Genomic DNA, 23,194 nt, shown 5'->3' on the forward strand with positions numbered 1-23,194 from the left:
TATATAGTAAAACTCTTGCTACGCAAAATTGTTTTATTTTATCTGCTTCTGTTACAACTAGAGTCAAATGATACCTTCTGAGGACAGAACGGTGGGTTACCTTTTTGGGCTTCAGGAGTTCACCTTTGAAAAGGAGTGTGGCCCTAACCTGCCTCCTGGCTTGTGGTGAGGATCAAAGTGACACCATAAAGATGAAAGTTGCCCTGCCTCTGGTTTCATTTCCTACCGCAAGGTTGTCATTTTTTTTTTTTTAAAGAACACAAATCAGATATTACTTCCTGCTTGAAACCCTCCCCAGGCTCCCTGCGGCCTAAAGAACAAAGGCCAGGCTCCTAAGGATGCCTGAAGAAGCCCCTGGACCAGTGCATTTTTGCCCCTTCCACTCGGAGTCCTGGGTCTGCTCAGCTGCCCTAGGCCTGGTGACTCCCAGATCCCCGGGGTCCTCCTCTTCTGTCTCCAGCCCTGAGACCAGCGCGCAGGCCCCACATCTGTCTACCTCCAGCCGCCTCCCACAGCCTCTTTCAGGCCGTCTTCCAGGGTTCAATCTAAGTATAGCCCAGCATGAGCTGTGATGCCACGGAACACACCCCTGAGCCTCACTCTCCTGTGTGCAGAGGGGCCCGGGACACCTAACTCCTCGGGGTGGGCAGGAAGCCTGGCGAAGACACGCGCGAGGACTCGGGCCAGGCCCCGGCCCACTGCGGGGCGCGACTGCGCGGGTTCCGGCCCTGGGGCTGGGCTGCAGGGCAGCGGGCTAGGGAGGCCCTGCAAAGGGGCCGCGTCCGGGCTGTGGGGGGCAGGGCAGCGGGTGGGAGGGCTTCCCCGAGGTCGGTCCAGCCCCGCCGGCCCAGAGTGCCGCCAGTGGGACCTCCGGGACCTCAGCTCGGCGGGCCGCCCCTCCCGGCCTCCGCCGAGGCTTCCCCGGACCCGGCCACCACATGCGCGCTCAGTCCCTTGCCGTCCTGAATTCCCGGCGCGACTGTCTGGCGCGGTCTCCGAAGCGGAGCCCCGTGGCGTGCAGGGCATGCGCGGGCCGCGGGGCGCATGCCCGGTCCTCCCAGCGGGGGAGCAAAGATCGGTGCGGGGCCTCGGCCCGGCGCGCGCCTTGGCGGTGAAGCCCGGCTCAGCCGGTCGCCGCGCACGCGCGGCCCGCGCCGACGGACGCAGCACGGCCCCGAGGGTGCAAGCCCGCTGCCACCGCTGCCGCCGCCGGGCCGGGACGGCTGTGCGCCTGCGGCGTGAGGCGTGGGAGGGAGGGCCGCCCGTCGGTTCGCGGCGCCTCCTCGCAGTGGTCTGCCCTGGCCTCCCGGCGCCCCGCGCGGTCCGAGTGAGTGCGGGCCTGGGGAGGGGGCCGGGACGCGGGCGGGCGGGCCGGCTCCTGGAGCTGGGGGTTGGCAGGGCCGAGCGGGGCCAACGAGCCGGTCCGCGCGGCGGATGTGGCGGAGACGGGCCCCTCCCGCGCGGGGCTCGGGAGGCCGAGGATGTGGGGAGGCCGGAGAAGTGGGGAGGACGAGGGAGGGGCCCGGGGAGGACGGCGCTGTGGGAAGGACCGGGGCGCGGGCCGGTCGGGAGATGTGGGGCAGACTGGCGGTCTCCGGGAGGACGGTGATGTGGGGAGACCGGCGGGGGGACACGAGAGGCCAGGGAAGGGGGACGAGGGGGCGGGTTCTGGGAGAACGGGGATGGGTGGAGGACGGACTTGTGGGGAGGTCGGCGGGCTCCGGCAGGCCAGGGGACGAGGGGAGGCTGAGGGCTCGGGTAAACGGGGAGGTTTGGGGGACATGAGAAGGCCTGGGGGGCTTCGTGAAAGATGGGGAGGTTGGTGGAATCGGGGGTCTCGGAGAGACGGAGGGGCTGGAGGCCGGAGCGTACAGGGAGGTTGGGAGCTTGGGGAGGCCAGCTGGCTTTCTTGGGAGCCAGCGGATTGCCTCAAAAACAAAAGCGGGGAGAGAGGAAGGAGGAGGAGGAGGGAAATCCATAGACGGGGCGTCTTCCAGTAGGATGGTCCACAGCATTACTGAACAACAGAAGCTTAACCAGAGAAACACAAGATCTGGACCGGGACACTGGCTGCTGGGGTCTGCCAAGCCCTTCCCCTGTGCTGGCGGGTGCGGGGTGGTCCCCACACAGAGCCCGGCCCAGGAGGACATGCCCACTTTAGAGCCAAGGAGGCTGAGGCTCAGTAAGGGCTGGCACCTCACTCAAGGCCACAAAACTAGAAAGCAGCCACGGCCAGGCCGGTTAGCAGGCTCCATCAGTGCCGACACCCACACTCTCCTCGCTGGAGCCCCGGGAATTTAAGGGGACTGGCACGTGACACGGGGTCCCGGCGCCCAGAACCCCCCAGCCTCGAAAACACCCGGAGGACTGCAGCAGGATGGTGCAGACCCGCGACAGCACCCCGCGTGCGTGGAGCCCAGAGCACGAGCCCCAGGGACAGGAGTGCCCACCCTCTCCCTGTGGCCAGGGCACGTGGCCCTCCCTGCAGGGCCCTTTGGAAGCCCCTCTCCGCCAGTCCCCGCAGGGGTCACAAGGATCTGACATTCTACAGCAAATGGCCAAGGCCTAACCTTGCTGACTTCTTCAAAGTAGTCGAGGTGGCAGCCCATGAGGAAGGACGTCGGTGCCATGATGAAGTCTAGCATCTGGCGCGACAAGACGGGCACGAACGTGTGCTGCCACTGCAGGGGGTGCAGGTAGGCCAGGAAGCACTCGGTGACCAGCGGTAGCAGCGCCCAGCTGGAGGAGAAGAACACCATCCGCTGCTCCATGAGGAGGCACGTTAGGATCTGGGGGAGATCAACGACACCGTGTACACACCTCTGACCACGCGCCATGCACTGAACATGCGTGTGAATGCGCCACCAAAACCACGTGGAGCCTAGGTCTCACCCGGTTTCCCTGCTGTTTGCCAAAACGAAAGCCCCTTTAACCCCCAAAAGCACTGCTTGTAAATGGTGTGCACAGTCCTGAATGTCTGCTTGAAGCCAAAAAGCAACTATTCCCAGTGTGTTGTGGAACATTCGGAACATTCTGGAATGTTCTGGAAGACACGTGCCCTGGAATCACCCTCCAGACGATGACAGCTTAGATGCCCCACCAAGCCAACCAGCACGGATGCCCCAGGTCCGGAGGGACGCTTACCTGCCGCACTTTCTCGGGCCTGAAGCACAGCAAGGGCAGGTGAAGGTCCAAGTCGATGACCGGGCTCTCAGGGTCCACGCGGGAGGGAAACACGATCTGTAGTGGCTTCATGTTAAATATCTGTGACGACCAAGTTCCGTAATTAGTTCAGAGAGCCGCTCCCAGCAGAGGCCGCTCCCAGCAGAGGCTCCCAGACTCTCCGTTCTGGCACCGAGGGTGTCTGACCTAGGATACGTGTTTGAAGACTCACACTATCCCCGTATATGTCACAGAACCAAACAGTCCAGAGACACACAGAATTGCTGAGCAAGGCTCAGACGTGAATCAAGTACTGAATGTCTTTTTCGGCCAAACTTCCCTAAACTCTTTACTTCATTAGCAGACTGCCCATCGGCAAAGATAAACTGACACCTGGACATCTGTCCCGATTAGCACAGGTTCTAAGTCAAACATGATCGGGTTACTCTCAGAACACTTACTGCATATTACAAATTCTCTTAGTATTTTCAACGTAATTGTCAAAGCTCTTTAAAGACATGCACTTTAAGAAATCGCTGAGAAAGACTTTATTTTTCTCAATGATGGTATCTCAAAATTACACTTTGATTCAAATTCAGTATCTGCAGAATGCCCCTTCTGTGTAAAAGGACGCGGTAGACGGAGGGGGACGGTAGGGGCCCCTCCACCGAGAAGCCTTCCAGCTCATTGGCAAGTTCGTTCCTGACTGTGGGTGTCAGCCTTTTGGGGGGCACCCAGGAGCGTCCCTGGAGCCCTGGGGACCAGCAGAACGGAGTGACCCAAGTGTGAGGAGCACCGGGCCACAAGCACAGAGAAGATTCGAATCTGAGCACAGAGAAGCTCCCGCCAGGAAAAGTGTGGAAGGAGGACACACGGAGAGATGCGGAGCACTGGCTGGAGAACAAATGTTCGCGTTCCACACGTGCTCACACCTGCATCACCACGGCTCTGCGTGAACGCTCGTGCAAAGAACCTGAGGGCAGGAGAAGCCTTCTTTCTGCAAGGGCCCCCCGACGGCACCGTCTTGTCACCCACTGGCCCACAGAAGCAAGACACATCAGAATCAAGGCGGACGCGCTGTGTGGACAGTAACATCCTTTTTATTTAAAACAAAACACGGTAGAGCAGAGTTACATGCTCCCAGCGGTGATGAACTATGAATCATTGTAAAGTTTATATGAAAAATTCCCCTCAATATTTCAAAAAATAAACGTATCGACCAGCTTCCCAACTACAGGTAGAAACTAATACAAACACCAGTCATTCTACCAGGGACGCTGTTGGGCCCCCGGGATGCCAGCGACCTCACGTGCGTGAGACCCACACCCTCTGAGCTGGGCTCTGCTGTCCACCCCACCTCTCAGGTGAAGAGACTGAGGAGGGAGAGAGATTTCGGGGAAACACTTTCCAAAGTTCAGCTTTGACTGTAGCCCCACGCAGACAATAGGATCCACGCACAAAGCAACACAGGATGTGAGTCCGGTAGAGTGAGACGGAAAAGGCGCATTTCGCGTGCACACCCAGCGACTTGGCCGTGCTCTGAAAGCACGTAAAATCAGACCCGCTGGTGGGCAGAGAAGCGGCAGAGCGGGCCCAGGGACGCGGGTGTCTGCTGCTCTCGGGCCGGTGGTCCAGGCGCCGTCCGCGAAAGGGCACCGAGCCAGGCCTGGTGGAGGCTGGGCGCCACCGCCCCTGACGCAGACAGGAGATGCCCCACCCGGCGCCCACACGCTTGATTCACGGGAACCACAGCTCCTGACCACTAGCTACACAGCCTCTCCATCAATGTTTGCTTGTAGTGGGTTCTGGAATTCCATGCTGAATCGGCTCCGGGGTTAGAGAAGAACCTTGGCCTTGCGTTTTTCCAAAACAAGGAACAGCCACAGTGGTTCAACACTCCCAAAGATGGGTCAGGGCCACGTATCAATGAGGACCCCAGAGCTGGTGAGGCTGCACAAGGGGGATCACAGCGGCTAGTCTGAGCCAGACTCGGCTCATTTGGACAAATGCGCAAGAACCAAGACGCAGGCCCTGCTCTGTGAACAGGACAGGCTAACGCCGAAACACGACCCATCCGTTCATTCATTCACTCGACAGCTGTGGGAGCAGCAGGCATGGTAACAGCGTCGCAAACACAGCTCTGAACGGGGCCTTTTCCTCATGCAGCTTGGAGGCCGATGGAGAAGATGGACATTGAACAAAACACACACGTGTGCGGGCCCTAACTGCAGACCATGCTGGGCTCTGCAGGAAGGGAGCAGGGCACAGAGAGACGGGTGGGAGGTCACACAGAGGCCATCCCGAAGAACCTGACTTCCAGGAACAGCATATGCAAGGGCCTGGGGGCAGCACCTGCGAGGGACTGAGGGAAATCCAGTGTGGCTGGACAACAGTCAGCAAGGGAGTGAGGACATGAGACAGAGCAGGACACTGATACAGGGGCTAGGGATGCAGGACTGCGGCAGCTACGCAGCGAGAAGCCATTGTGGGGTTTTACGCACAAGAGGAGAGTCCAATGGATAGATGTTAACAGTCCCTGCAGCCACTATGCAAAGGATGAACTGAATGAAGGGTCAAGAATGGACGTGGCCAGACCAATGGCTCCCCAAGTCACGCAGGTGGGACCCAGTGGCCCTGCGTGGGGTGGTGGCCGTGGCCAACTAGAGGCAAACGCCGGGAGCTGGCCGGTCAGGGATGAGCCATGGATGGAATGCAGGGGTGAAGAGAAGAGGCATCAAGAATGACCCCCAGGAAACTTTCTCACGGGGGTGGTAAAAGTCGGAGAACCAAATGTGAGCTCATCCAAGACTCCGAGGTACAGAAGATGGGTATGGGTGCGGTTCGTGCATTACTCATGCTCAAAGGCGGAACATAGTACATACGGTTAACCCTCAAACTGCCCTGAACTCGGCTTTGTTCACTGCTTAGCCGGTCCTCAGGGAACACTTGTTGAGTGATTAGAGCAAGAACAGAAACTTTGATGACTTCACTGAACCATAAAAAAATACCAATTATCCACATAATAAAGATGAGAGCCTTGCACAAAACAAGAACCCAATAAACGTCCCTACAAAGGTTTCTGGGAGCGGAACCAAGGTCCTGGGGCAACTTGCTCTGTCTCTGGGCCTGGAATGCATCTGGCAGGGTTCCCTCCCCCATCCCACACACTGTAGTGTGATATTAAAAATATACATTTTAAGTTCATGATCACATGTCTCCTGCGAAATAAAATTAATTTTTCAACTGTGAATAATAATCAATACGTAGAGAACCGAGATCTCTATGTCTAAGCTTCCAGAAAGGACTGAGTAAAGCAGAGTCGACATCTATGACTTTCTTCCAGACACTAATCTGGCAGGTGCTTGTTTGAGAACGAGGAAATGCCCGGTGGTTGCGTCAGTCTGGAAGATGCCAGGCCAGACAGGTGTCATCACAGCTCAGCCGTCTTGGCCCATTACTCGGCAAAGGGGGAACGTGGGCTGCCTTTCTGCAACTGTCCTTAGCCCGAAACCCTCAAGTGGTGAAAGAGCCAACAACATCTCAGGACAAGCGTGCCAGGGAACCCAGACCCACGGAAACGCTTGGCCACTTATTCAACAACACGGTGGCACTGGGAAAAACCAAAAAATAGGAAGCCAGGTACTTTTCATTAATCACCCCGGACAGGAGAAAACATGAATCAGTTTAATACAATACCCAATATTCCAGACAAATAAACCAAATGAGCCGGTGTATTAAGCACTAAGGGGGCCCATCACCAGCTCCACACCACGTATCACGGGCCGCCCGGCAAACGCATCTCTAGAAACAGCGTAATTAGATGATTCTGTAAGGAACCTGAGAAGCGTAATTTAAACACCCTGGAACGTAAGAAACAGTTTAAAACATTAAAACCATCGTCGACATAGGACTTTTACTATTCATAAAGAAAAGACAAAATTCCAGATTTAATGACCAAATGAAGCGGTCCAGGCGGCGGGCTAGGTGTCAAAGACAGTTTTGCAGCAAAATCTTTTATGTGATTGTCAACTTCAAAATCTTTACAGAGCTTCAGATGAGTCAATAAACTAAAATAAAAAAAAATCAAATCACAAAATAAGTATGAATATCCAATTGTCATCTTAGCATTTCTTTTTTTATAATAATTTTTTATTATGTTAGTCACCATACAGTATATCCTTAGTTTTTGATGTAAAGTTCCATGATTCATTACTTGCGTGTAACACCCAGTGCTCCATGCAATACGTGCCCTCCTTACTACCCGTCACAATGGAATATTACTCAGCCATCAGAAAGAACGATTACACAACATTGCAGTGACATGAAGGGGACTGGAGGACATCTTAGCATTTCTAATCAGCGCTGACCTGTCTGCCAGTGCCGGCAGCCCCAGGGCCTTCCAGGCTGGGGGCGGGGGAGGTGGCGGGAGGACACTGACGACAACCCTAGGCCTCAGACAGCAAGGTGAGGCTGCCCAGGGTCAGGACCTGCCTGCAGGGGGGCACAGGAGAGGTGGGGCGTGGGGGGATGGGGGCTGGTCATGTTCTGTTTCTTGCTGTGAGTGCTGGTTACACAGCTGGAATTCATGCAATTTTCTGTCTGGGTCATACTTCAGCAGCGAGTAAACATCTCAAAGGAAAGTGCTTGGCCACGTTTGTTTCCCAAATGCATTCTGACTTTTGAAGTACGGTTGGCCCTTGAACAATGTGAGGGGTTAAAGGTGCTCTCCCCCACGCAGTTGAAAACCTGCATAGAACTTCTCAACCCCCCAAAAAACTTAATTGCTGATAGCCTGCTGCTGACCTAAAGCCTTACCGATGACACGAACGATCGATTAACAGGTATTCTGCATGTAATATGCATTATATCCTGTATTCTTAGAATAAAGTAAGCTAGAAAAGAGGAAATGTTTTTAAGAAAATCCTGAGGAAGAGAAAATACATATACAGGACTGTACTGTATTTGTTGAAAAAAATCCAGGTGTACGTGGACGCGCACAGTTCAAACCGCGTTGTTCAAGGCACAGCGGCAAGTGACTGAAACGCGTGACGGACCAGCAGGTGCCTGGGGGCAGGCGGCTGGGAAGCGACCACAGGGTGTAAGGGAACTTTGGGGCGTGGTGAAAATGTTCTCTGTCTTAATGGCAGTGGTGGTGACATGGTGTCTACATTAGGCAAAATTCAGCCAACTGCCCTGGAAACCCCACCTCTGTGCCCTGGGGCAGTCCCCGGCCTCACTCGCCACAGCAGGGCCACAGCAGGGCCCACGCGTGTCCCGCAAGCCAAGCGGTTACGCTGTTACTTTAAGTAACAAATCATAAGTCCGCCTGGGGTCAGTCAGGGCGCCTAGGTGGCGCAGTCGGTTAAGCAGCTGACTCTTGATTGGAGCTCAGGTCGCGATCTTAGGGTCATGAGATCAAGCCCGTGTCAGGCTCTGCACTCAGCATGGATCCTGCTTGGGATTCTCTCTCTCTCTCCCTCTGTCCCTCCTCCCTGCTCTCTCTCTCTCTAAAAATAATAAATGAATAAATCTTTAAAAATAATAATAGCTCTTCCTGGAGTTAGTGTCAGGAAATGGAGATAATTCAATATTCTTCCATATTTTAATTATTGTCAAAGAATAGTATCGAGTTAAAAAAAAAAAAAAACCAGACTCTCCATAATCTAATTCCCCAAATACAACTAAGCATTCTCTCCCAATTTCTGTCCACACAGAGGCCTAGTTTACACGCCACCATTATAGCAGAAAAACAGATTTTAAAAATCTATAAATCTGTATTTATAAACTGCCTTTTGCATTTCTGTCATCTGTTTTTCTGTTTTCTAGTTCGGGTCATTTAGCAACGACCATCAGGAGACAGAAAACTCGAGGAGCAGGGAAACTGAACACGTTTTTCGAGTTAAATGTTCCTTTGCATTAACGTCTAGCAGGATGGTATTTGTTGCCAGTCACACGTGAATGATCACGCGTACAAAGGCCGAGAAAGTGAAGCAGGTGCTGTCCTTCCCGCAGGCCCGAACCCGTTCCGTTCGAGAAAGGGTGGCAACACCACCCCCAATTCACAGAAGAGGAAACGAGATGGGTGCACAAGCCACCTACCCTCAGGTGCTGAAGATTACCAGTTAATTAACGAAAAGGGACCCTGTCCTAATTTATCATCCTATCACTGCCCACGCCCGGGCAGACATGCCCTACTGAGCACGCAGTCCCGGAGGGAGACCCGGCGAGCGCTCTGTTCTGTGTCGGGGGCAATAAAACGCGGGCTAGACCCAAACTATGGGCAAACACCAGCCACATTTTGAAAACTAAAACATTAAGGCGCTGGAACTTGAGCTCCGAAGGTGGTGAGTTTGGTCAGGAAGGATTCCTGCTCATCCCTCTGACCACAGTGTGAGAACCAAAATGATGGTCTTTCCAGAAGTCTGCGACTTGCCAGGGGTGGAGGGTGGGTATTACGACATTAAGGCAAACCTCCGTTGGCCGCCTCTGTCGTTAACCAAACCACTGAGAATTCCAAGACTAGAACTTGGTGAGAACGAAAACCAGGCGGCCAGGGCGCGTGTGGCCGGGGGATGGACCGTGTCCACACGCCACAATCATCCCCCGACGACAGGCGGCAAGTGCGCCCGACGCGATTCTCTCTAGAGTTTTCAAAACTTCTCTACGTCCTCAGGCTTTCTACTCAATATCATCAGCATTAAGGCACTTCAAGATTCCACCCCAAGAAAAGATAACTCGTTAACTGTCATGAACTTAACAGGACTGACAGCAGCGGCAGCCTGATTTTCTCAGATAACAGGAGGAGAGCTATTTCTGATGGACGTCTTTTTTAAAAAACCAAACAACATAAAATCCTCCATACTAATTTTACTTCCCACAGTTTGGTTTCATCTTCCCTTGTCTGGCAGACCTTCCCCACAGGCTACCGCCTCGGGAAGCCTCTGGGCCTTCACGGGAGCTCCCGTCACCAAACCAGAGCCCGCCCACCACCGCCAGCGCCAGGCGTGGCCTCGCAGACACGCGGGCACCGCACGGGCTCACCAGGACAGGCAGTCCTTGAGGGCGTTGTAGTAGGGGAGCTTGGAGACCACGCACACCGCGAACGGTCCGAAGCAGCCAGCCACGCCCGCGGTCGGCCAGGATGGCTCCCAGTGCGCCTTGCCGTTGTAGAAACACGACTCGTCCTGGAGAGAAAGCAACAGGCCCGTGTCACCCTCCGATCCAGCTGGTCCCAGCTTCTATCCTCAGCAGTGTGGGCCTCTGCAGACAGAAGCGAGAGGGCAGGGGCCCAGACAGCATCCTGCTCCCCCGCCACCCGGCTGGCGCCCCCTCCGGTGTCACCGCAAGTCCCAGTCAGCGTGGATGCCCCCCCTGTGTCACTGGGAGTCCCAGTCCTCGCAGATGCCCCCCTCCCCCAGTGTGTGATGTGCTGAGGTGGCAGAGACAATGACACGTCCCGACCCCAGATGGGAACACAGTGAGAACACAGTAAGACACAGAAGGGGCCATGGGCTCTGCTTACACAGGAAAAAAGCTCCAGCACTGGGCCATATGTGTGTGTGTCGGTGGGGGAGAAGGGGGGTTCTCAGCTGGAGAAAAGTACCGGCACCGAGATTCCAGAAGGCACAGACCACTGCAGAGCTTACGAGTGGCGCATCACTGAGGGCCACAGTCTGGCCCCCGTGGAGGGTTGTTTGGGGTTTTTCAGTAGGGACGGCGGACCATGATAACAGCTCCACCTGGGGATGGTGTGAACGCGAGGGTCTTGCAAGACAGGGGGAGAGCCCGGCAAGCAGTGGGCACGCCATTCGTCTACCCACCAACATTGAACCAAGGCCCTCAAGTCAGTGTGCTGGGCCCCCAGGCAAGTCCCCTCACCTCCCTGTGCGACTGCCTGCTCCCTCAGCGGTAAAACGGGGATGATGCTGAGAGTTCCCAGCCCCGTTCGCTGTGGATTAAATGAACGACTGTGCAGGAGGGTCGTCGGCACCGGGCTGAGCACACGGGCAGCTGGCATATGAGGACCACAGTGCCGTCTGCACTCCGGGCAGGGCTGCGCGTGCAGTCCACGGAAAGACAGGAGCGCAGGACAGGGCGTGGCTGGTCACTGGGCACGAGGGGAGGTGGGGAGGCCAGCATGTAGGGCCCAGAGTCACCCCGAAACCACGCAGGCACTGAGAGGATGGGCGAGGGGTCACGCACACCCCAGCAGCCAGGTGTAGTGGGGGAGTCACAGGCAAAGCAGAGGCTGTGACCTTTTTAAAATGTATTTAAGGATAAGAGAAATAACATGTACTTCTCATAGCGATCACTTCACAGACAGGCTCCCAAGCACCTTCCTGAATAATCCAGCCTCCCATCCTGTCTCTGCCGGAAGCGCTGGCCAGGGAGGGGCAGGAACTCGGCCCCCGGCTCGTCTCCCACCCCTACCTAACCCAGGCAAGCAGGCAGGCCGCCAACGCCGCAGGCCCAGCAGCCCGCACACACGGCCATGAGGGGTGGCCTCCCCGCGCTGCCCACTGCCCACCCTAGTCCAGGGGTCCAGGGGACACCTAGTCCAGACACGGAGGTTGTGCACTCAGACATCAGCAGAATGCTGGACTCCCACAGGTTTCCGAGGCACATCCACAGGCGTGAAGGGACAGAGCCCATCGAGTTGAGCCTTATGCCGTGACACTTAGGGATAATTCTCCCAGCACACCTGGCCCAGCCTCTGACGGCAGAGTGGGGAGGAACAACCGGGCAGCCACCGCCCCCTCGGTGTGGGATTCCTGGACTTCCCCGGGGTAAAGCACTGCTGCTTCTGGAAACCCTCTGGACACAGGCCGTGGGTCACCCCGCCTCTTCAGGTGCACGGCGGCCCCTGCGACCTCCAGGGGCCGGCTGGCTCGCACTCGTGGCCCTGCCGGGCGGGGGAGGGCCAAGTCATGCTCTGGAGGCCCAAAGCCGTCACCCCGCATACAAGAACACAAATGTCCCTCCACGGACATGTGGGAAACAAGCTGTGGCTCACATACACTGGGCGGTAGGACTCGGCCGTAAGGACAGAGGCGCTGCTGCCCCAACGTGGATGAACTCTGACCCCATCCACTGAGTGCACGAAGCCAGACACAGAAGCCACATGCAGCCTGAGTCCACTGACACCAGGTGTCCGAAGCAGGCAAACCCATGTGGGCAGAACGGGGGCCGGGGGCCGGGGGCGGGACTTCCGGGGTGATGAACGTCTTTGCAACCAGACGCGGCAGGGGCTGCCCGCCAGCGGGAGTGTACTTAGTGCCGCTGACCCACACACGCTAACATGATTACAGTCGTGGTGATTGCGGGAAGCGTGTTTCAGCAAAAATAAACACCAGCAGATTTCAGAGGGAATTCACGGCAGTCACGTACGTGCGGGGGTCGGGAGTACTGGGCAACCACGGCATACTTCTGTTCCCACAGACATCGGTCAGCACCAGGAAGTGGACACAGTCCTCCTTCGGTTCGGAGGCCACGTACACGCCCCCTGCGGGTAGAGAAAGGAGAGGAAATCTCGGCACGGCCCCGTGGCATCCACCTCCGAGGCTGGGCTCTCCGTGAGCCCACTTTGCGGCCTACAGAACCTGTCCTCGCCCTGCCAGCTGTGGCACTTGGGGGGTCGGGCCGCCAGCCAGCCGTGGCCCCCTCCGTCCCTCCGTGGGTGCCCATTTCTCAGCCACCCTCTGTGCTCTGCAGAATTTAGCGAAGGAACATAAGAACAACCGCAGACAAACCCTCTGGGGTGTGCCTGGGGGAGGCGACCATTTCTGAGCATGGCAGGTGCAGGGGTTGTCCCAGCTGTCCCCGGGTTGTAATCCCTGAGACCGGGAGACAGCAGCCATTCCCGATGGAACCTCCCAGACGGGGAATGACGGACGGGAAGTCCCTAGTCTGAGTCTTCTACACCAGCCACTCAGCGTTTCTCAAAGACCAGTGGAAAACATGAGGGCCACCCACTGCCGGGAACAGGCCAGGTGGGGAAAGCATGTGAGCCCGGGCTACAGGCCCCGGGGTCCCCAGAAAACAGGGGCCAGGGAGCCCGGCGGAAGTGTACTCTGGGGGAGATGCTGCAGGCTAACTGGACTCATCCTGACCCACCGGCCGGACCTCTGGAAGACGGGCCTGTCAATCAGAAGTGAAAATCCTTGGAAAGCACCTCTACCAACCGTGCTGGCGATCCCGACAGCCCTTCGTCTGGGATTCGCTCTCCAAAACATGGGGGCTGCACTATTGGGCTGCACGTCCTTCAGCTCCCAAACCCCCAAGATTAAGAGAACTGAGACCTGCAGTTTGGCCTCGGGGCTGCCAGGGGTAACCAGTCCCCCGTCTGTCACCCTTTCTTGACTTGGTTTCTAGAAAGGACCATGGGGGAGTTGGGAAAGCAGGGCGGGGGATACCTGGGAAGCAGAGCTGAGGCAGGCCAAGCAGGTCCACACCGTTGGGGACACTAATGTCTTCAGGAGGGAGGCCCTTCCAGGGCTCCGTTTTGGGCTTGTCCCTCTTCTTTCTGAAGGAGCGCCTTCTGGTCTTGCTCAGAGTCGCGGAGGGGGCGCCAGCCATCTGACTGTCATCCTTACTGACGAAAGGAGGCACAAAAACCGACAGGACCTCCAGATCGAGAGAAGAGGGGCTGCTGGCCCCCTGCTTCAGGGACACCTAAAGGGAGTAATACGAGTAAGCCAACAGCGCTCACCCTTGCTCCGCTGTGCACCTTCTGTCCAAGCACCCACTGTCTCTCTGTTCCCCTTCGACCCGCCAGAGTGCCGGTTCCTCACCCACGTGTGTGTGTGGCCTCACCCACCAGTGGCCCAGGACAGGAAGGACCGCACAGAAGCTGCTTTTAGGGACCCATCAGGCCATGCGTTCAGGCAAGTCACCCACAGCACAGGGTCTGGCTCTCCGGCTGCCCCTGGGCACACAGCCCGGCAGTTGCCAGCCCAGGACTGACAGGCCGACCTCAGTTCACATCCAGCTCTGCTTGGACTGCAGCAGCGAACGCCGCATCCCTGAGCTTCCCTCTCAAGGGGGCAAGGTCGCAGGTCAAAGGCTCAACCCCAGCCCCCGCACCAGAGGCCCCAGTGCCCTCCCAGGTTGAGGGGGGCCGCATACTGTCCAGCCCAGTACAGATGGGGTGCCGGCGTCATGCCCCATGCCAGTGGTCCTGTTGCCACTGACCTGGGGACACGGACCGAGGGGTGAGAAGAAGGACTGCCGGCCTCAGAGAGAAGAGACACACCCTTCCTCCAGCAACCAAACGGTCACCCCAGGTCTACACAACAGGGTCATTCAGCCTGAACACTTTCGAACTTTAACTTGGTACCCGATTTTTACAAAACCTTTTGTCTTTTCTGTCTTCCCCCAGATAATATGAAGAGCACGGGCTCTGCCTCCGACCTCCGTTCTGTCTAGCTACGATGCCTGAGACGGGCCACTGCGCAGAGGCAGTTGCCGGGCTGCTCCCCGAGCTCCCAGAAGAGGTCAACAGGCCGTGACAGAGAAACGGGCAGGTCAGCTCCAAGCTAGTGGAGAAACAGAAGTCAGGGGCAGGATTCGCTGGGTGGCAAGCATGTGGGAAGGTGGGAGGACGCCGGGGTGGGGTGGGCTGCGCGGAATCAAAGATCTCTGAGGGACTCAGAGAGGGCATCAGGAAGGACATCGTTGTCACCAGGAGAAATGGAATTGTCACCGGCAGGGAAGGGACAGCCAGCATCACCGTTTCAGTAAGAATCGTGGAGCCAAAGGGGAACTCTTACCCTTGAGAGGATTCATACAAGGAACTCCCATCAGTAAATACACTCTCTAAACTCAAAAAGCTTATTTTTATTCTGTATAATTTAAATTCAGGCAATAATTTCTTTATATTTGGAAAAAAGTTTAGTACCAGTGGGAACAAAGACCAAACATGGGAAATCCATAGTACTGGATAATGTTTACATCTTTGTGTATCAGGCATGAAAGGAAACCACGTCTTGAGTTCTATAAAACCTTTCTAAAACTTTCCTTATCACCATCCAGCAGTTCGGACCTACTTAACTATGAAAGTATGCACGTCCGCTCCTTCCTCACGTCAAACATCACATCGGTGAGCACAGCGTGGAGCCGGCCCCTTGCCTGCAAACCCCCCTCTGCTCTTCCCCTCTGCCCTGACGCTCCTGGGTAGGGCCCCGGCAGACCCCTCCTTCCAGGCTGTGACCCCCCCCAGGGCTGACTCCTTGCCCCTCCTCAAGTGCCCCGCCTGGCTGGCAGTCTCCACACTCACATGGTGTCCTCACCTAGGGACGGCGCCCAGAGTCCCACTGCCAGCTCAGACCTCTTGCCAGTCCCAGACCGCACCCAGCTGCCTCCAGACATACCTGGCGGGTCCCTTAAACTCACAGCTTCAAAAATTAAGCTCCTGCTGATTTCCCTAAAACCCAAGCTTCCGCCCATATGCTTGCCTGTGATAAAGACAGTGACCCTCGGGTCTTCGGAGCCACCAACCGCAGAAAGGTCTCTGAAAGCAGCCCCAGTGCCAGCCCAGCTGCGCACCTGCAGACCAAGCAGCCACCAACCCTGGGACTTAGAGCAGCTACAGACTCCACAAACTAATCCTTCAAGGGTTCTGCCATGAGAATGGCATCGCCTCCTCCCGCCCGGCCCAGGGCGCCCGACCCGCACTGTCCACTCTCACAAAGGGGGGGCACCTGGGTGGCTCAGTCGGTGAAGTGTCTGCCTTCGGCTCAGGTCATGATCTCAGGGTCCTGGGATGGAGCCCCAGGTCCGGCTCCCTGCTCAGCGGGGAGCCTGCTTCTCCCTCTCCCTCTGTGCCTCTCCCCTCCCCGCTGTGTTCACTCTCTCTCAAATAAATAAATAAATAAATAAATAAATAAATAAATAAATAAAAATCTTAAAAAACAGAACACATGTGACCTCATCACCTGCCCCAACGGGCGGTGGCTCCTGCCACTGGCACCAGCTTTTTACCCCTGCAGACCCTTCGATGGGTCCAAACCAGCCTCACACACCATCTCTGTCCCTCCACCAGAATGAAAATGGAATCTGTTTCCATACATTACCGTTATTACCACGTATTCCATGTATGTGGCACATGTGTGCTACGTCACAGGGCAGGACGACGACCTGCATAGTACGCCTGAGCAGCAGGCCAGCCTGCTTCCAAAGCCAGGGTGCCCCCAAAGCCGTGCCCCGCTGAACCTCTCGGTCTCCAGAAACAAGCGCCCATGGTCCAACGCTGTGCTTTTTCCCTGCTCTCCACTCCGCCGGACTCGTGCTCACCCCCTCCCCACTCCTCCTCTTCACCAGGGATGCCCCCTCCACCCCCACTGGAGGGAGACTTTCCTCACCTGCAGCCAGGACAAGGCGCCTCTTCTAGACCATCAAGCCCCTGGCTCCTCACCTTCTTCCACCACCTCCACCTCCCCTCCTCACCTCCTACAGGACCTCCTTCCATCACCTTCACCTCCCGTCCTCACCTCCTACAGCACCTCCTTCCATCACCTCCACCTCCCCTCCTCACCTCCTACAGCACCTCCTTCCATCACCTCCACCTCCCCTCCTCACCACCTACAGCACCTCCTTCCACCTCTCCTGCACCTCCTCCCTCCTCACCTCCTACAGGACCTCCTTCCACCACCTCCACCTCCCCTCCTCACCTCCTTCAGCACCTCCTTCCACCTCCCCTGCACCTCCTCCCTCCTCACCTCCTACAGCACCTCCTTCCGCCTCCCCCTGCCCTGGCTCAGCACCTAGAGCACTGAAGCCCTCCACGTTGTACTCTATCACCTTCAGAGCTGTTGGTGGGCTGGGCCGAGGACTGTGTGGTCTCTCTGTGTCCCCACATTCAGCCAGCCGACGGCTCTCAGCGGAGGTTGCTCATCCATTCACATCCTCGCGCTCCACGACCTCTTAGAGCGCAGCAGTCCGGATGCTGAAGGGAATGCGGTCACCATGATAACGGCAGGAGACTACCTCTCGCCCCGCCATTTATCTAGTCCCTTAAAGTAAAATGGCCTAAATTCAGCCAACTTGGCATTTGGCCATACATCTCACATCTGTTTTTCCACTGAACGTATGTCCTTGCGTCTTTTCTGGTTGGATAAGCAATACAGTCTCATGTTAAAAGCTAACGACAATACAGGAAGAATAAAATACATAAGAACAGAAAGGAAAGGCCTTCCCCCTAATTCCATGAAAGGGTGGGTAATACTATGCACAGCGGAGATTACAGCCTTCCCGTTTCTTATGTGCGTATATATCAATATGATTTGTCCCCCTACATACAATCATCTCCTTTTACTGGTTCCACTAGCTTTTTTCTCCACTTCAGCATATGGGGTGGCTGATTCCCTGTCACAGCTGTATGGTGCCACACGGGGACGACGCAGTAACAGCCCTACCGAGGGACAGCTGGCATGCTCTCTTCTTCGTCACACGCACAACCTGAGCAAAGGCAGCGGTGAACAGTGTCTGCCATACATATGTGCACGTGTCCGACTGGGTCATCAGAGTAAGTTCCTGAATGCACAGTCCTGGATCCCAGAGCATTGCAACGGCCCCTCCCCTACGGGCGAGACAAGGTCTGTTCTCACAGCCTGGGGACAGTCACTCCTGCTCTTCTCTCGCCCACACTGATTTACTAACCCCTCCCCGGGAACAACCATTTCAGTCCAAAAAACCAGAGCTAATTAAAAAAAATGAGACACACACACCCTAATTGATAGCATCACAGATTTATTTCTTATTCCTTTTTTTTTTTAATTTTATTTATTCATTTGAAAGAGAGAGAGACAGCCCACGAGAGAGGGAACACAGGCAGGGGGACTGGGAGAGGAAGAAGCAGGCTCCCAGCGGAGAAGCCTGATGTGGGGCTCGATCCCAGAACGCCGGGATCACGCCCTGAGCCGAAGTCACACGCTTAATGACTGAGCCACCCAGGCGCCCCCACAGATTTATTTCTGTTAGATTATAGAACGGCACTGATCTTCACACAGGATGGGCCATAATCTGTGAAATAAAGCAGAAAACAGATTTGTTTAGCACTCTAGAACTTGCTGTCCACCACCGTTAATAGCCACGTGGCTATTGAAATTGAAATTAAAATTCAATGAAGTGTAAAATCCAGTTCCTCAGTGGCACTAGCCATGCCTCAAGCACCTGGTAGCCATGTGTGGCTAGTGGCCGACACACGGATGGCACAGATGAGGAACACTGGCGTCATCACTCAGAAAGTTCTGGTGGACAGCGCTGCTCTAGAAACCGAAAGCTGGGACGCTCTCCACCAAGAACCACTACAATGTTGCCTTCACACCAAGAATTACGCCAGTGAGCTACTCGAGGCTCGGAGCTCTCGGCCCACTCGGAGGGTTAGTGGTGGATCCTTCCACACCCCACGCCTCGTCTCCACGGCAACCACGGAGTAGAGAGAGATGTAACCAAGCCAGAACCTCCCATGGGGTGGACGTATTCTCCAAGTCTTTGTCACTACCCTCACAAAACACCACCCATCTAAGAAATGAAATGGAAAGTCAGGACTCCTTACTACCCTACCAGGAAGTGGAATGTTTCTCATACCTCCAGGCTTGTTTTCATCTGTCACCGAGCAGGAATGCCTCAACGACAGAGAAATGGTGATTTTCAAAGTTATAAAAAAAGCCTCAGACGTTAGAAATAGAACTGCTATAACAGCAGAGTGGCCAAGTGAAGTCACATGTTTAGGTAACTGTAACGTCAACATCGGCCTTAAAGGAGGCTCAGCCCAGGAAGTTGGATCCGTCCCGAAAGGCTGCCTTTTTCCTACTCCAAATATTTGCGCTCCACCTCTTGCTGAACCCCTAACAGAATCAGCGTGTAGGATAAAAAGGGTAATAGCTAAAATGCAGAGTAGCAAACTGCCACTTGCCTGGGAAAGCCGTGGCCTGTTTGGGGCAGGAAAGCACCACCGTGCCATTCACCCTGCTCTCGAGACACGTCTCACCCTGGGGCAACCAACATGCATGCCGAAATCACCCAAGAAGCAACTGAAACCAGGTCATTTGCTATCAGAAGAAAAAGGAGGCAATGCCATTGGCAAATTAGAGGCAGGGAGATAACTCAGTCGATGAGGGTCAGAGGAGACAGAGGTCAAAAGGGGATGCAGACATCACCGGGATTTGGGGAGTAAGAAAGGAGGAGGGAAATGCAGAACCCATCGAAGTTGGCTCTGTATTAAGGGAGACAGGTCGCCTGGGTGGCTCAGTCAGTTAAGCATCTGCCTTCTGCTCAGGTCATGATCCCGGGGTTGTGGGTCCCTGCTCAGCGGGGAGTCTGCTTCTCCTTCTCCCTCTGCCCCTAGCCCCTCTCCTGCTCTATCTCTCTCTCCCTCACTCAAATGAATAAAATCTTAAAAAAAAAAAAAAAAAAGCTAAGGAGAATACCAAGACATTAAGAGACATTTATCCAGTTAATTTGAGCAACATCTAGCTTCTCCTGATGACCTCGACCCTTTCCGCTGCACCCCTAAATACTCGGGTGCCTTCCTGTGCCTCTCACTGCTGTTGTCCAGAATGAGATGAGGACTTGCCCAGGTAACTGGGCGGTAGAGCCGGAATCTCGGAGTACTCTGGGCATCACCACTAACCAGAGAAAAATGCCACAGATAGGGTCATATGGACATCCTGGACCAAGAGAAAAAGAGGGCCACAAACCGATTCAAAAGAAAGCCTGGGTTACACAACCAAGAAAAAGCAGGGGCACAGTAAAGAAACACAGAGAATGAGAGTGTCCAAAACTGCTGCTTTCCGGGAAAAGGGTTTGTCACTCTGGCTGCTAGCACACAGAGAAAGAGAAAAGGGCCCCGGGCGGGGGGGGGGGGGGCAGGGAGTAGGCAGCCTTTTCTGCAAGCGAGAAAAACAGGAAGGTTTCATCGCAAAATGACTAAATGCAGAACATTTGAAAGTGCCCCTTACATCTAAAACCCCAAACCTCACGATGCTGTGCCTGGCACAGCACCCACCACCGAGGAGACAGTAAGTCCGGGATAATGAATGAAATCCTTTCTTCCGCCACGTAACCCCAGGCGCCCCGGCGCACCCCCGCCTCCCCCCATCAGCCGCCTTCACCCTGCGCAGGTGTGCTTCCCGAAGACCGAGCGGCCGAAGGCGGAGCACCTGGAGGGGCGTCCTCCGAGCCCGCGCTCCTCTCCGGCGAGGGCTCCCCAGTCCGCAGACCCCCGCGACTCCTCCGCGGCCAGGACAGCCAAGGTCCCCGCACCGGGCGGGCTGCGGTGGAGGGGGGGTCTGGCCGGAGCCCCGAGCACCGCCCCCACCCCGCAGACGCCCGGGATGCCGGGGCCAGACCCGCGCTCCGATCGTAGCCGCCGCCCGGCCGCGCCCCGCCTCCGTTTCCCCACCGGCCCCTACCTGCTCGGGGCCGCGGAGGCTGTCCCGGGAGGGCCCCAGCAGCGCGCACGACTCCAGCAGCCCTGAGGGCAGCGTCAGGTGCTGCGGTGCGGCCTCCGCCATGGCTGCTTGGCGGCCTCGCCCCGCTGGGCGCACCCCACTCGGGCGCCTGGGGCCGCCGACCCCGACCCCAGCGCCGCGCCCCGCGCAGCGCCGCCTGCACAGCACCCAGGCGGCCCACAGCCAGCCGCCGGGTTCGCGCAATGAGCAGTCTGTGGAGCGGTACCTCCCCCGGGGAGGGGCCTCCTGGGGACGGGGCCTCCATGGTGGCGTGGCCGGCTGCGGCGCGCGGGGTCCGGTGGGGGCGGGGCCTCTGTGGGGGCGGGGCCGGCGGAGCCCTAACTGGGCCTGGCGGGGCGGGGCCTCCCCGCGGCGGCGCCCCCAGAGGGGCGGGGTCTGGCAGGCGCGGCCGCGGGGCCCCGCGCCAGGTCGTCATTTCCTTACCGGCTCGCGGATCCTGGCGCGTGCGCCGTGTCTGTGCGCGCGCATTCCCTCCCATTGGCCCCGCCTCACCGGCAGCCCCCTTCCTGGGGAACGGAGGAAAGTGGGCGGAGTCCCCAGGTGGCAGGCGAGGGCGCCCAGCCCCCGGGGCGGAGGGCATGAAAGTCACCTGCTCTGGCGAGCCCTGGGTCGGCTCTACAGGGCGAGGAGAGACCTAGGCCGGGCGTGATCCCGGCTCTCGCTGCCTCCTGGAAGCCCTCCTGTGCCCTGGACTGCGGAGTTGGTCGGGCGTGGACGCAGAAAAGGCTGGCGGGGAAGGGGTAGAAAGATCCATTCCTGGTTAACCCGGTTAACCTTGCTGGCTCTGTCTAGTGAGAGGTTGAGCAACATTCGGCAGGAAACCCCGCGGGGTGGGCACCGCTGGAATGGATGGAGCCTGGGAGCACAGAGATGAGGAGGGTCTGAGAGGAGACAGGGCCCCTATCTGGCCAGCTCCAGACTGGCCTGTTCGGGGGGGGGGGGGGGGGGAGGGACCGTGGGCCTCCCCCAGCCACAGACTGGGCCCAGGAGGCTGGCTTTCGTGGCTGGTCCCAGTCCCAGCTCTGCCTGCCCGCCAACCTTGGCACATCCCTATCCCTCTCTGCAGGCCAGCATAAGCATCTATAAAACCGAGCGGGTAGGGCACTTCGGTGGCTCAGTGGGTTAAGTGTGTGCCTTGGGCTCAGGTCATGATCCTGGGGTCCTGGGATTGAGCCCCACATTGAGAGCTCTGCTCATAGGTGAGCCTGCTTCTCCCTCTACTGCTCCCCCTGCTTGTGCTCTCTCACTCTAGCTCTCTCAAATACATAAATAAATAAAATCTTTAAAAAAGAAAAAGCGGGAAATGATATGAAAGGAACTTTTCTAGTTCTAATAATCCATGATTCATTTTTTAAAAACCACAAATGTTTAATAATAATGTCAAACATCTGTCATCAGCCTAAGATGAAAAGGAACAAAGCAATGTCAGAATCACAAGGGGGATGGGTGGGCCTGGACCTGGGAGTGCAGTATTCCTCCAACCTTCCCAGCCTGGTGAGGCCCTCACTGCCCGCAGCCTGACTCATGGGTTCCGAGTTTCACTCACTAAGTCACCTATTTATTGGCTGTGGGTCACTGCTGGTTCTCACTTAGGTCTGGCATCCGCGATCTCATTGGTAGTCTGGCTCTCTCCGTGGTGTTTTCGTTGTTGGTGGCCTCAGCACAGGGCAGAGTGGAGATACCCATGAACCCCCAGTGCCCAGGAAAGGCTCACTGATGCGGCTTGGAGGCATGAGCCACTCCAGGAAGGCAGCAAAGCCCTGGGCTCTAGGGACCTGGGCTGGAGCCTGGCTCTTGTGCGAGCTGTGGGACAGCCAAGCTCTTCACTGGCCCTAAGCCTCGGCGGCTTCCTGTTTGTTCAAATGCTGCTGGGTGTGGTCAGGACTCGGGGAGGTAAACACTTGGCGGCTGTCAAGAAGACCTAAGTGAGGCTCGGGCGAGAGCAGTGTCCCTTTTCCTCCAAGAGGTGCAAGGGTGGGTTTGAGGAAGGGAGCTCCGGGTAGCAACGGGTCCGGGCCTGGCTCCCGCCGTGCACGGGGCCTGCGAGGTTCTGCTTCTGTGGGCTTCACCCTTAACACCCGAGAAGGCCACAGGTCCTCCACAGGGCTCCTTCTTTACCCTGTGCTTTTCGGTGAGTCCCCAGTGCTCGTGCTGCAGACGCCTGCCCTGTCCTTGAGTGCTGATGGGATTGGACACAGAAGTGCAGATAACCAGCCACCAAAGGCACAGGTGGAAAAGCCACATGACGGCCATCTAGAGGCAGAAGATGCAGGCAAGGGAGAAGCGGGAGCACGCAGAGCCTGGCTAACGGGGCCACCTGCAAGGGCGTAACACCGCCCCACGCTGGAGCCAGGGAAGGGACAGGTCGGACTGGCTGCAGAGCTCGCTGTTACAGGGGCTCTTGCTGCGGGCACCCCCATCCCGAGGAGCAGCCTTGCTGCTCTGTCTCACTCTCAGGATTACTGTGAAGAGCAAAGGAGAAAATAGATATGAAAATTGTTTGTAAACCGTAAAGGACAGAGGCAAAAATAGGGGGATGGGCACACCGTTGTGAGTAATGC

The 23,194-nt window shown here is 56.7% G+C and overlaps 2 protein-coding genes and 1 long non-coding RNA gene across 6 annotated transcripts; 1 reads left to right on the forward strand and 2 right to left on the reverse strand.

Moving 5' to 3' along the window:
- The first annotated feature begins 1,072 nt into the window (after nt 1-1,072).
- On the forward strand, nt 1,073-16,068 carry LOC130543892 (uncharacterized). 2 transcript variants are annotated; one of them, XR_008959647.1, is made up of 3 exons: nt 1,073-1,327; nt 14,540-14,684; nt 15,193-16,068. It is a non-coding gene; the product is annotated as an uncharacterized LOC130543892 (long non-coding RNA). The 2 variants fall into 2 exon arrangements; XR_008959648.1 differs by having other exon boundaries at nt 1,075-1,327; nt 8,989-14,684.
- Nucleotides 1,677-13,929, reverse strand: LOC125282798 (DENN domain-containing protein 3-like). Of its 3 annotated transcripts, XM_048219401.2 has the most exons (5): nt 13,575-13,662; nt 12,550-12,664; nt 10,204-10,346; nt 3,145-3,264; nt 1,677-2,789 (listed from the first exon to the last, which is right to left on the reverse strand). In XM_048219401.2, the coding sequence occupies exons 2-5, from the start codon at nt 12,602-12,604 to the stop codon at nt 2,298-2,300; spliced, it is 810 nt and encodes a 269-aa protein (XP_048075358.2). In that variant the 5' UTR covers nt 12,605-12,664; nt 13,575-13,662; the 3' UTR covers nt 1,677-2,297. The 3 variants fall into 3 exon arrangements, with proteins under 3 accessions (XP_048075358.2, XP_048075359.1, XP_048075356.1); XM_048219402.2 differs by lacking the exons at nt 1,677-2,789; nt 3,145-3,264 and adding an exon at nt 6,467-7,229 and having other exon boundaries at nt 13,575-13,929; XM_048219399.2 differs by lacking the exons at nt 1,677-2,789; nt 3,145-3,264; nt 13,575-13,662 and adding an exon at nt 6,467-7,229 and having other exon boundaries at nt 12,550-12,846.
- Nucleotides 16,069-17,890: 1,822 nt separating the features above from the next.
- Nucleotides 17,891-20,912, reverse strand: LOC125282010 (translation initiation factor IF-2-like). The gene is made up of 2 exons (XM_048215908.2): nt 20,574-20,912; nt 17,891-18,180 (listed from the first exon to the last, which is right to left on the reverse strand). Exons 1-2 carry the CDS (start codon nt 20,875-20,877, stop codon nt 18,140-18,142), a joined length of 345 nt encoding a protein of 114 aa, XP_048071865.1. The 5' UTR covers nt 20,878-20,912; the 3' UTR covers nt 17,891-18,139.
- Between the last annotated feature and the right edge of the window lie 2,282 nt (nt 20,913-23,194).

The sequence above is a fragment of the Ursus arctos genome, unplaced genomic scaffold (genome assembly GCF_023065955.2).
Source record: "Ursus arctos isolate Adak ecotype North America unplaced genomic scaffold, UrsArc2.0 scaffold_16, whole genome shotgun sequence".
NCBI lineage: Eukaryota > Metazoa > Chordata > Mammalia > Carnivora > Ursidae > Ursus > Ursus arctos.

Bases quoted from the DNA above. Each gene is read 5' to 3' on its own strand.
- LOC125282798 (XM_048219401.2), bottom strand. From the start codon at position 12,604: ATGTCTGTGGGAACAGAAGTATGCCGTGGTTGCCCAGTACTCCCGACC. The intron at 10,347-12,549 runs GTACGTGACTGC...CTTTCTCTCCAG, and splicing joins AGTACTCCCGACCCCCGCAC to GACGAGTCGTGTTTCTACAA. The intron at 3,265-10,203 runs GTGAGCCCGTGC...TGGTCGTCACAG, and splicing joins CTCAAGGACTGCCTGTCCTG to ATATTTAACATGAAGCCACT.
- LOC125282010 (XM_048215908.2), bottom strand. From the start codon at position 20,877: ATGGAGGCCCCGTCCCCAGGAGGCCCCTCCCCGGGGGAGGTACCGCTC. The intron at 18,181-20,573 runs GTAGGGGCCGGT...TTTATTTCACAG, and splicing joins GCCTCCGCGGCCCCGAGCAG to ATTATGGCCCATCCTGTGTG.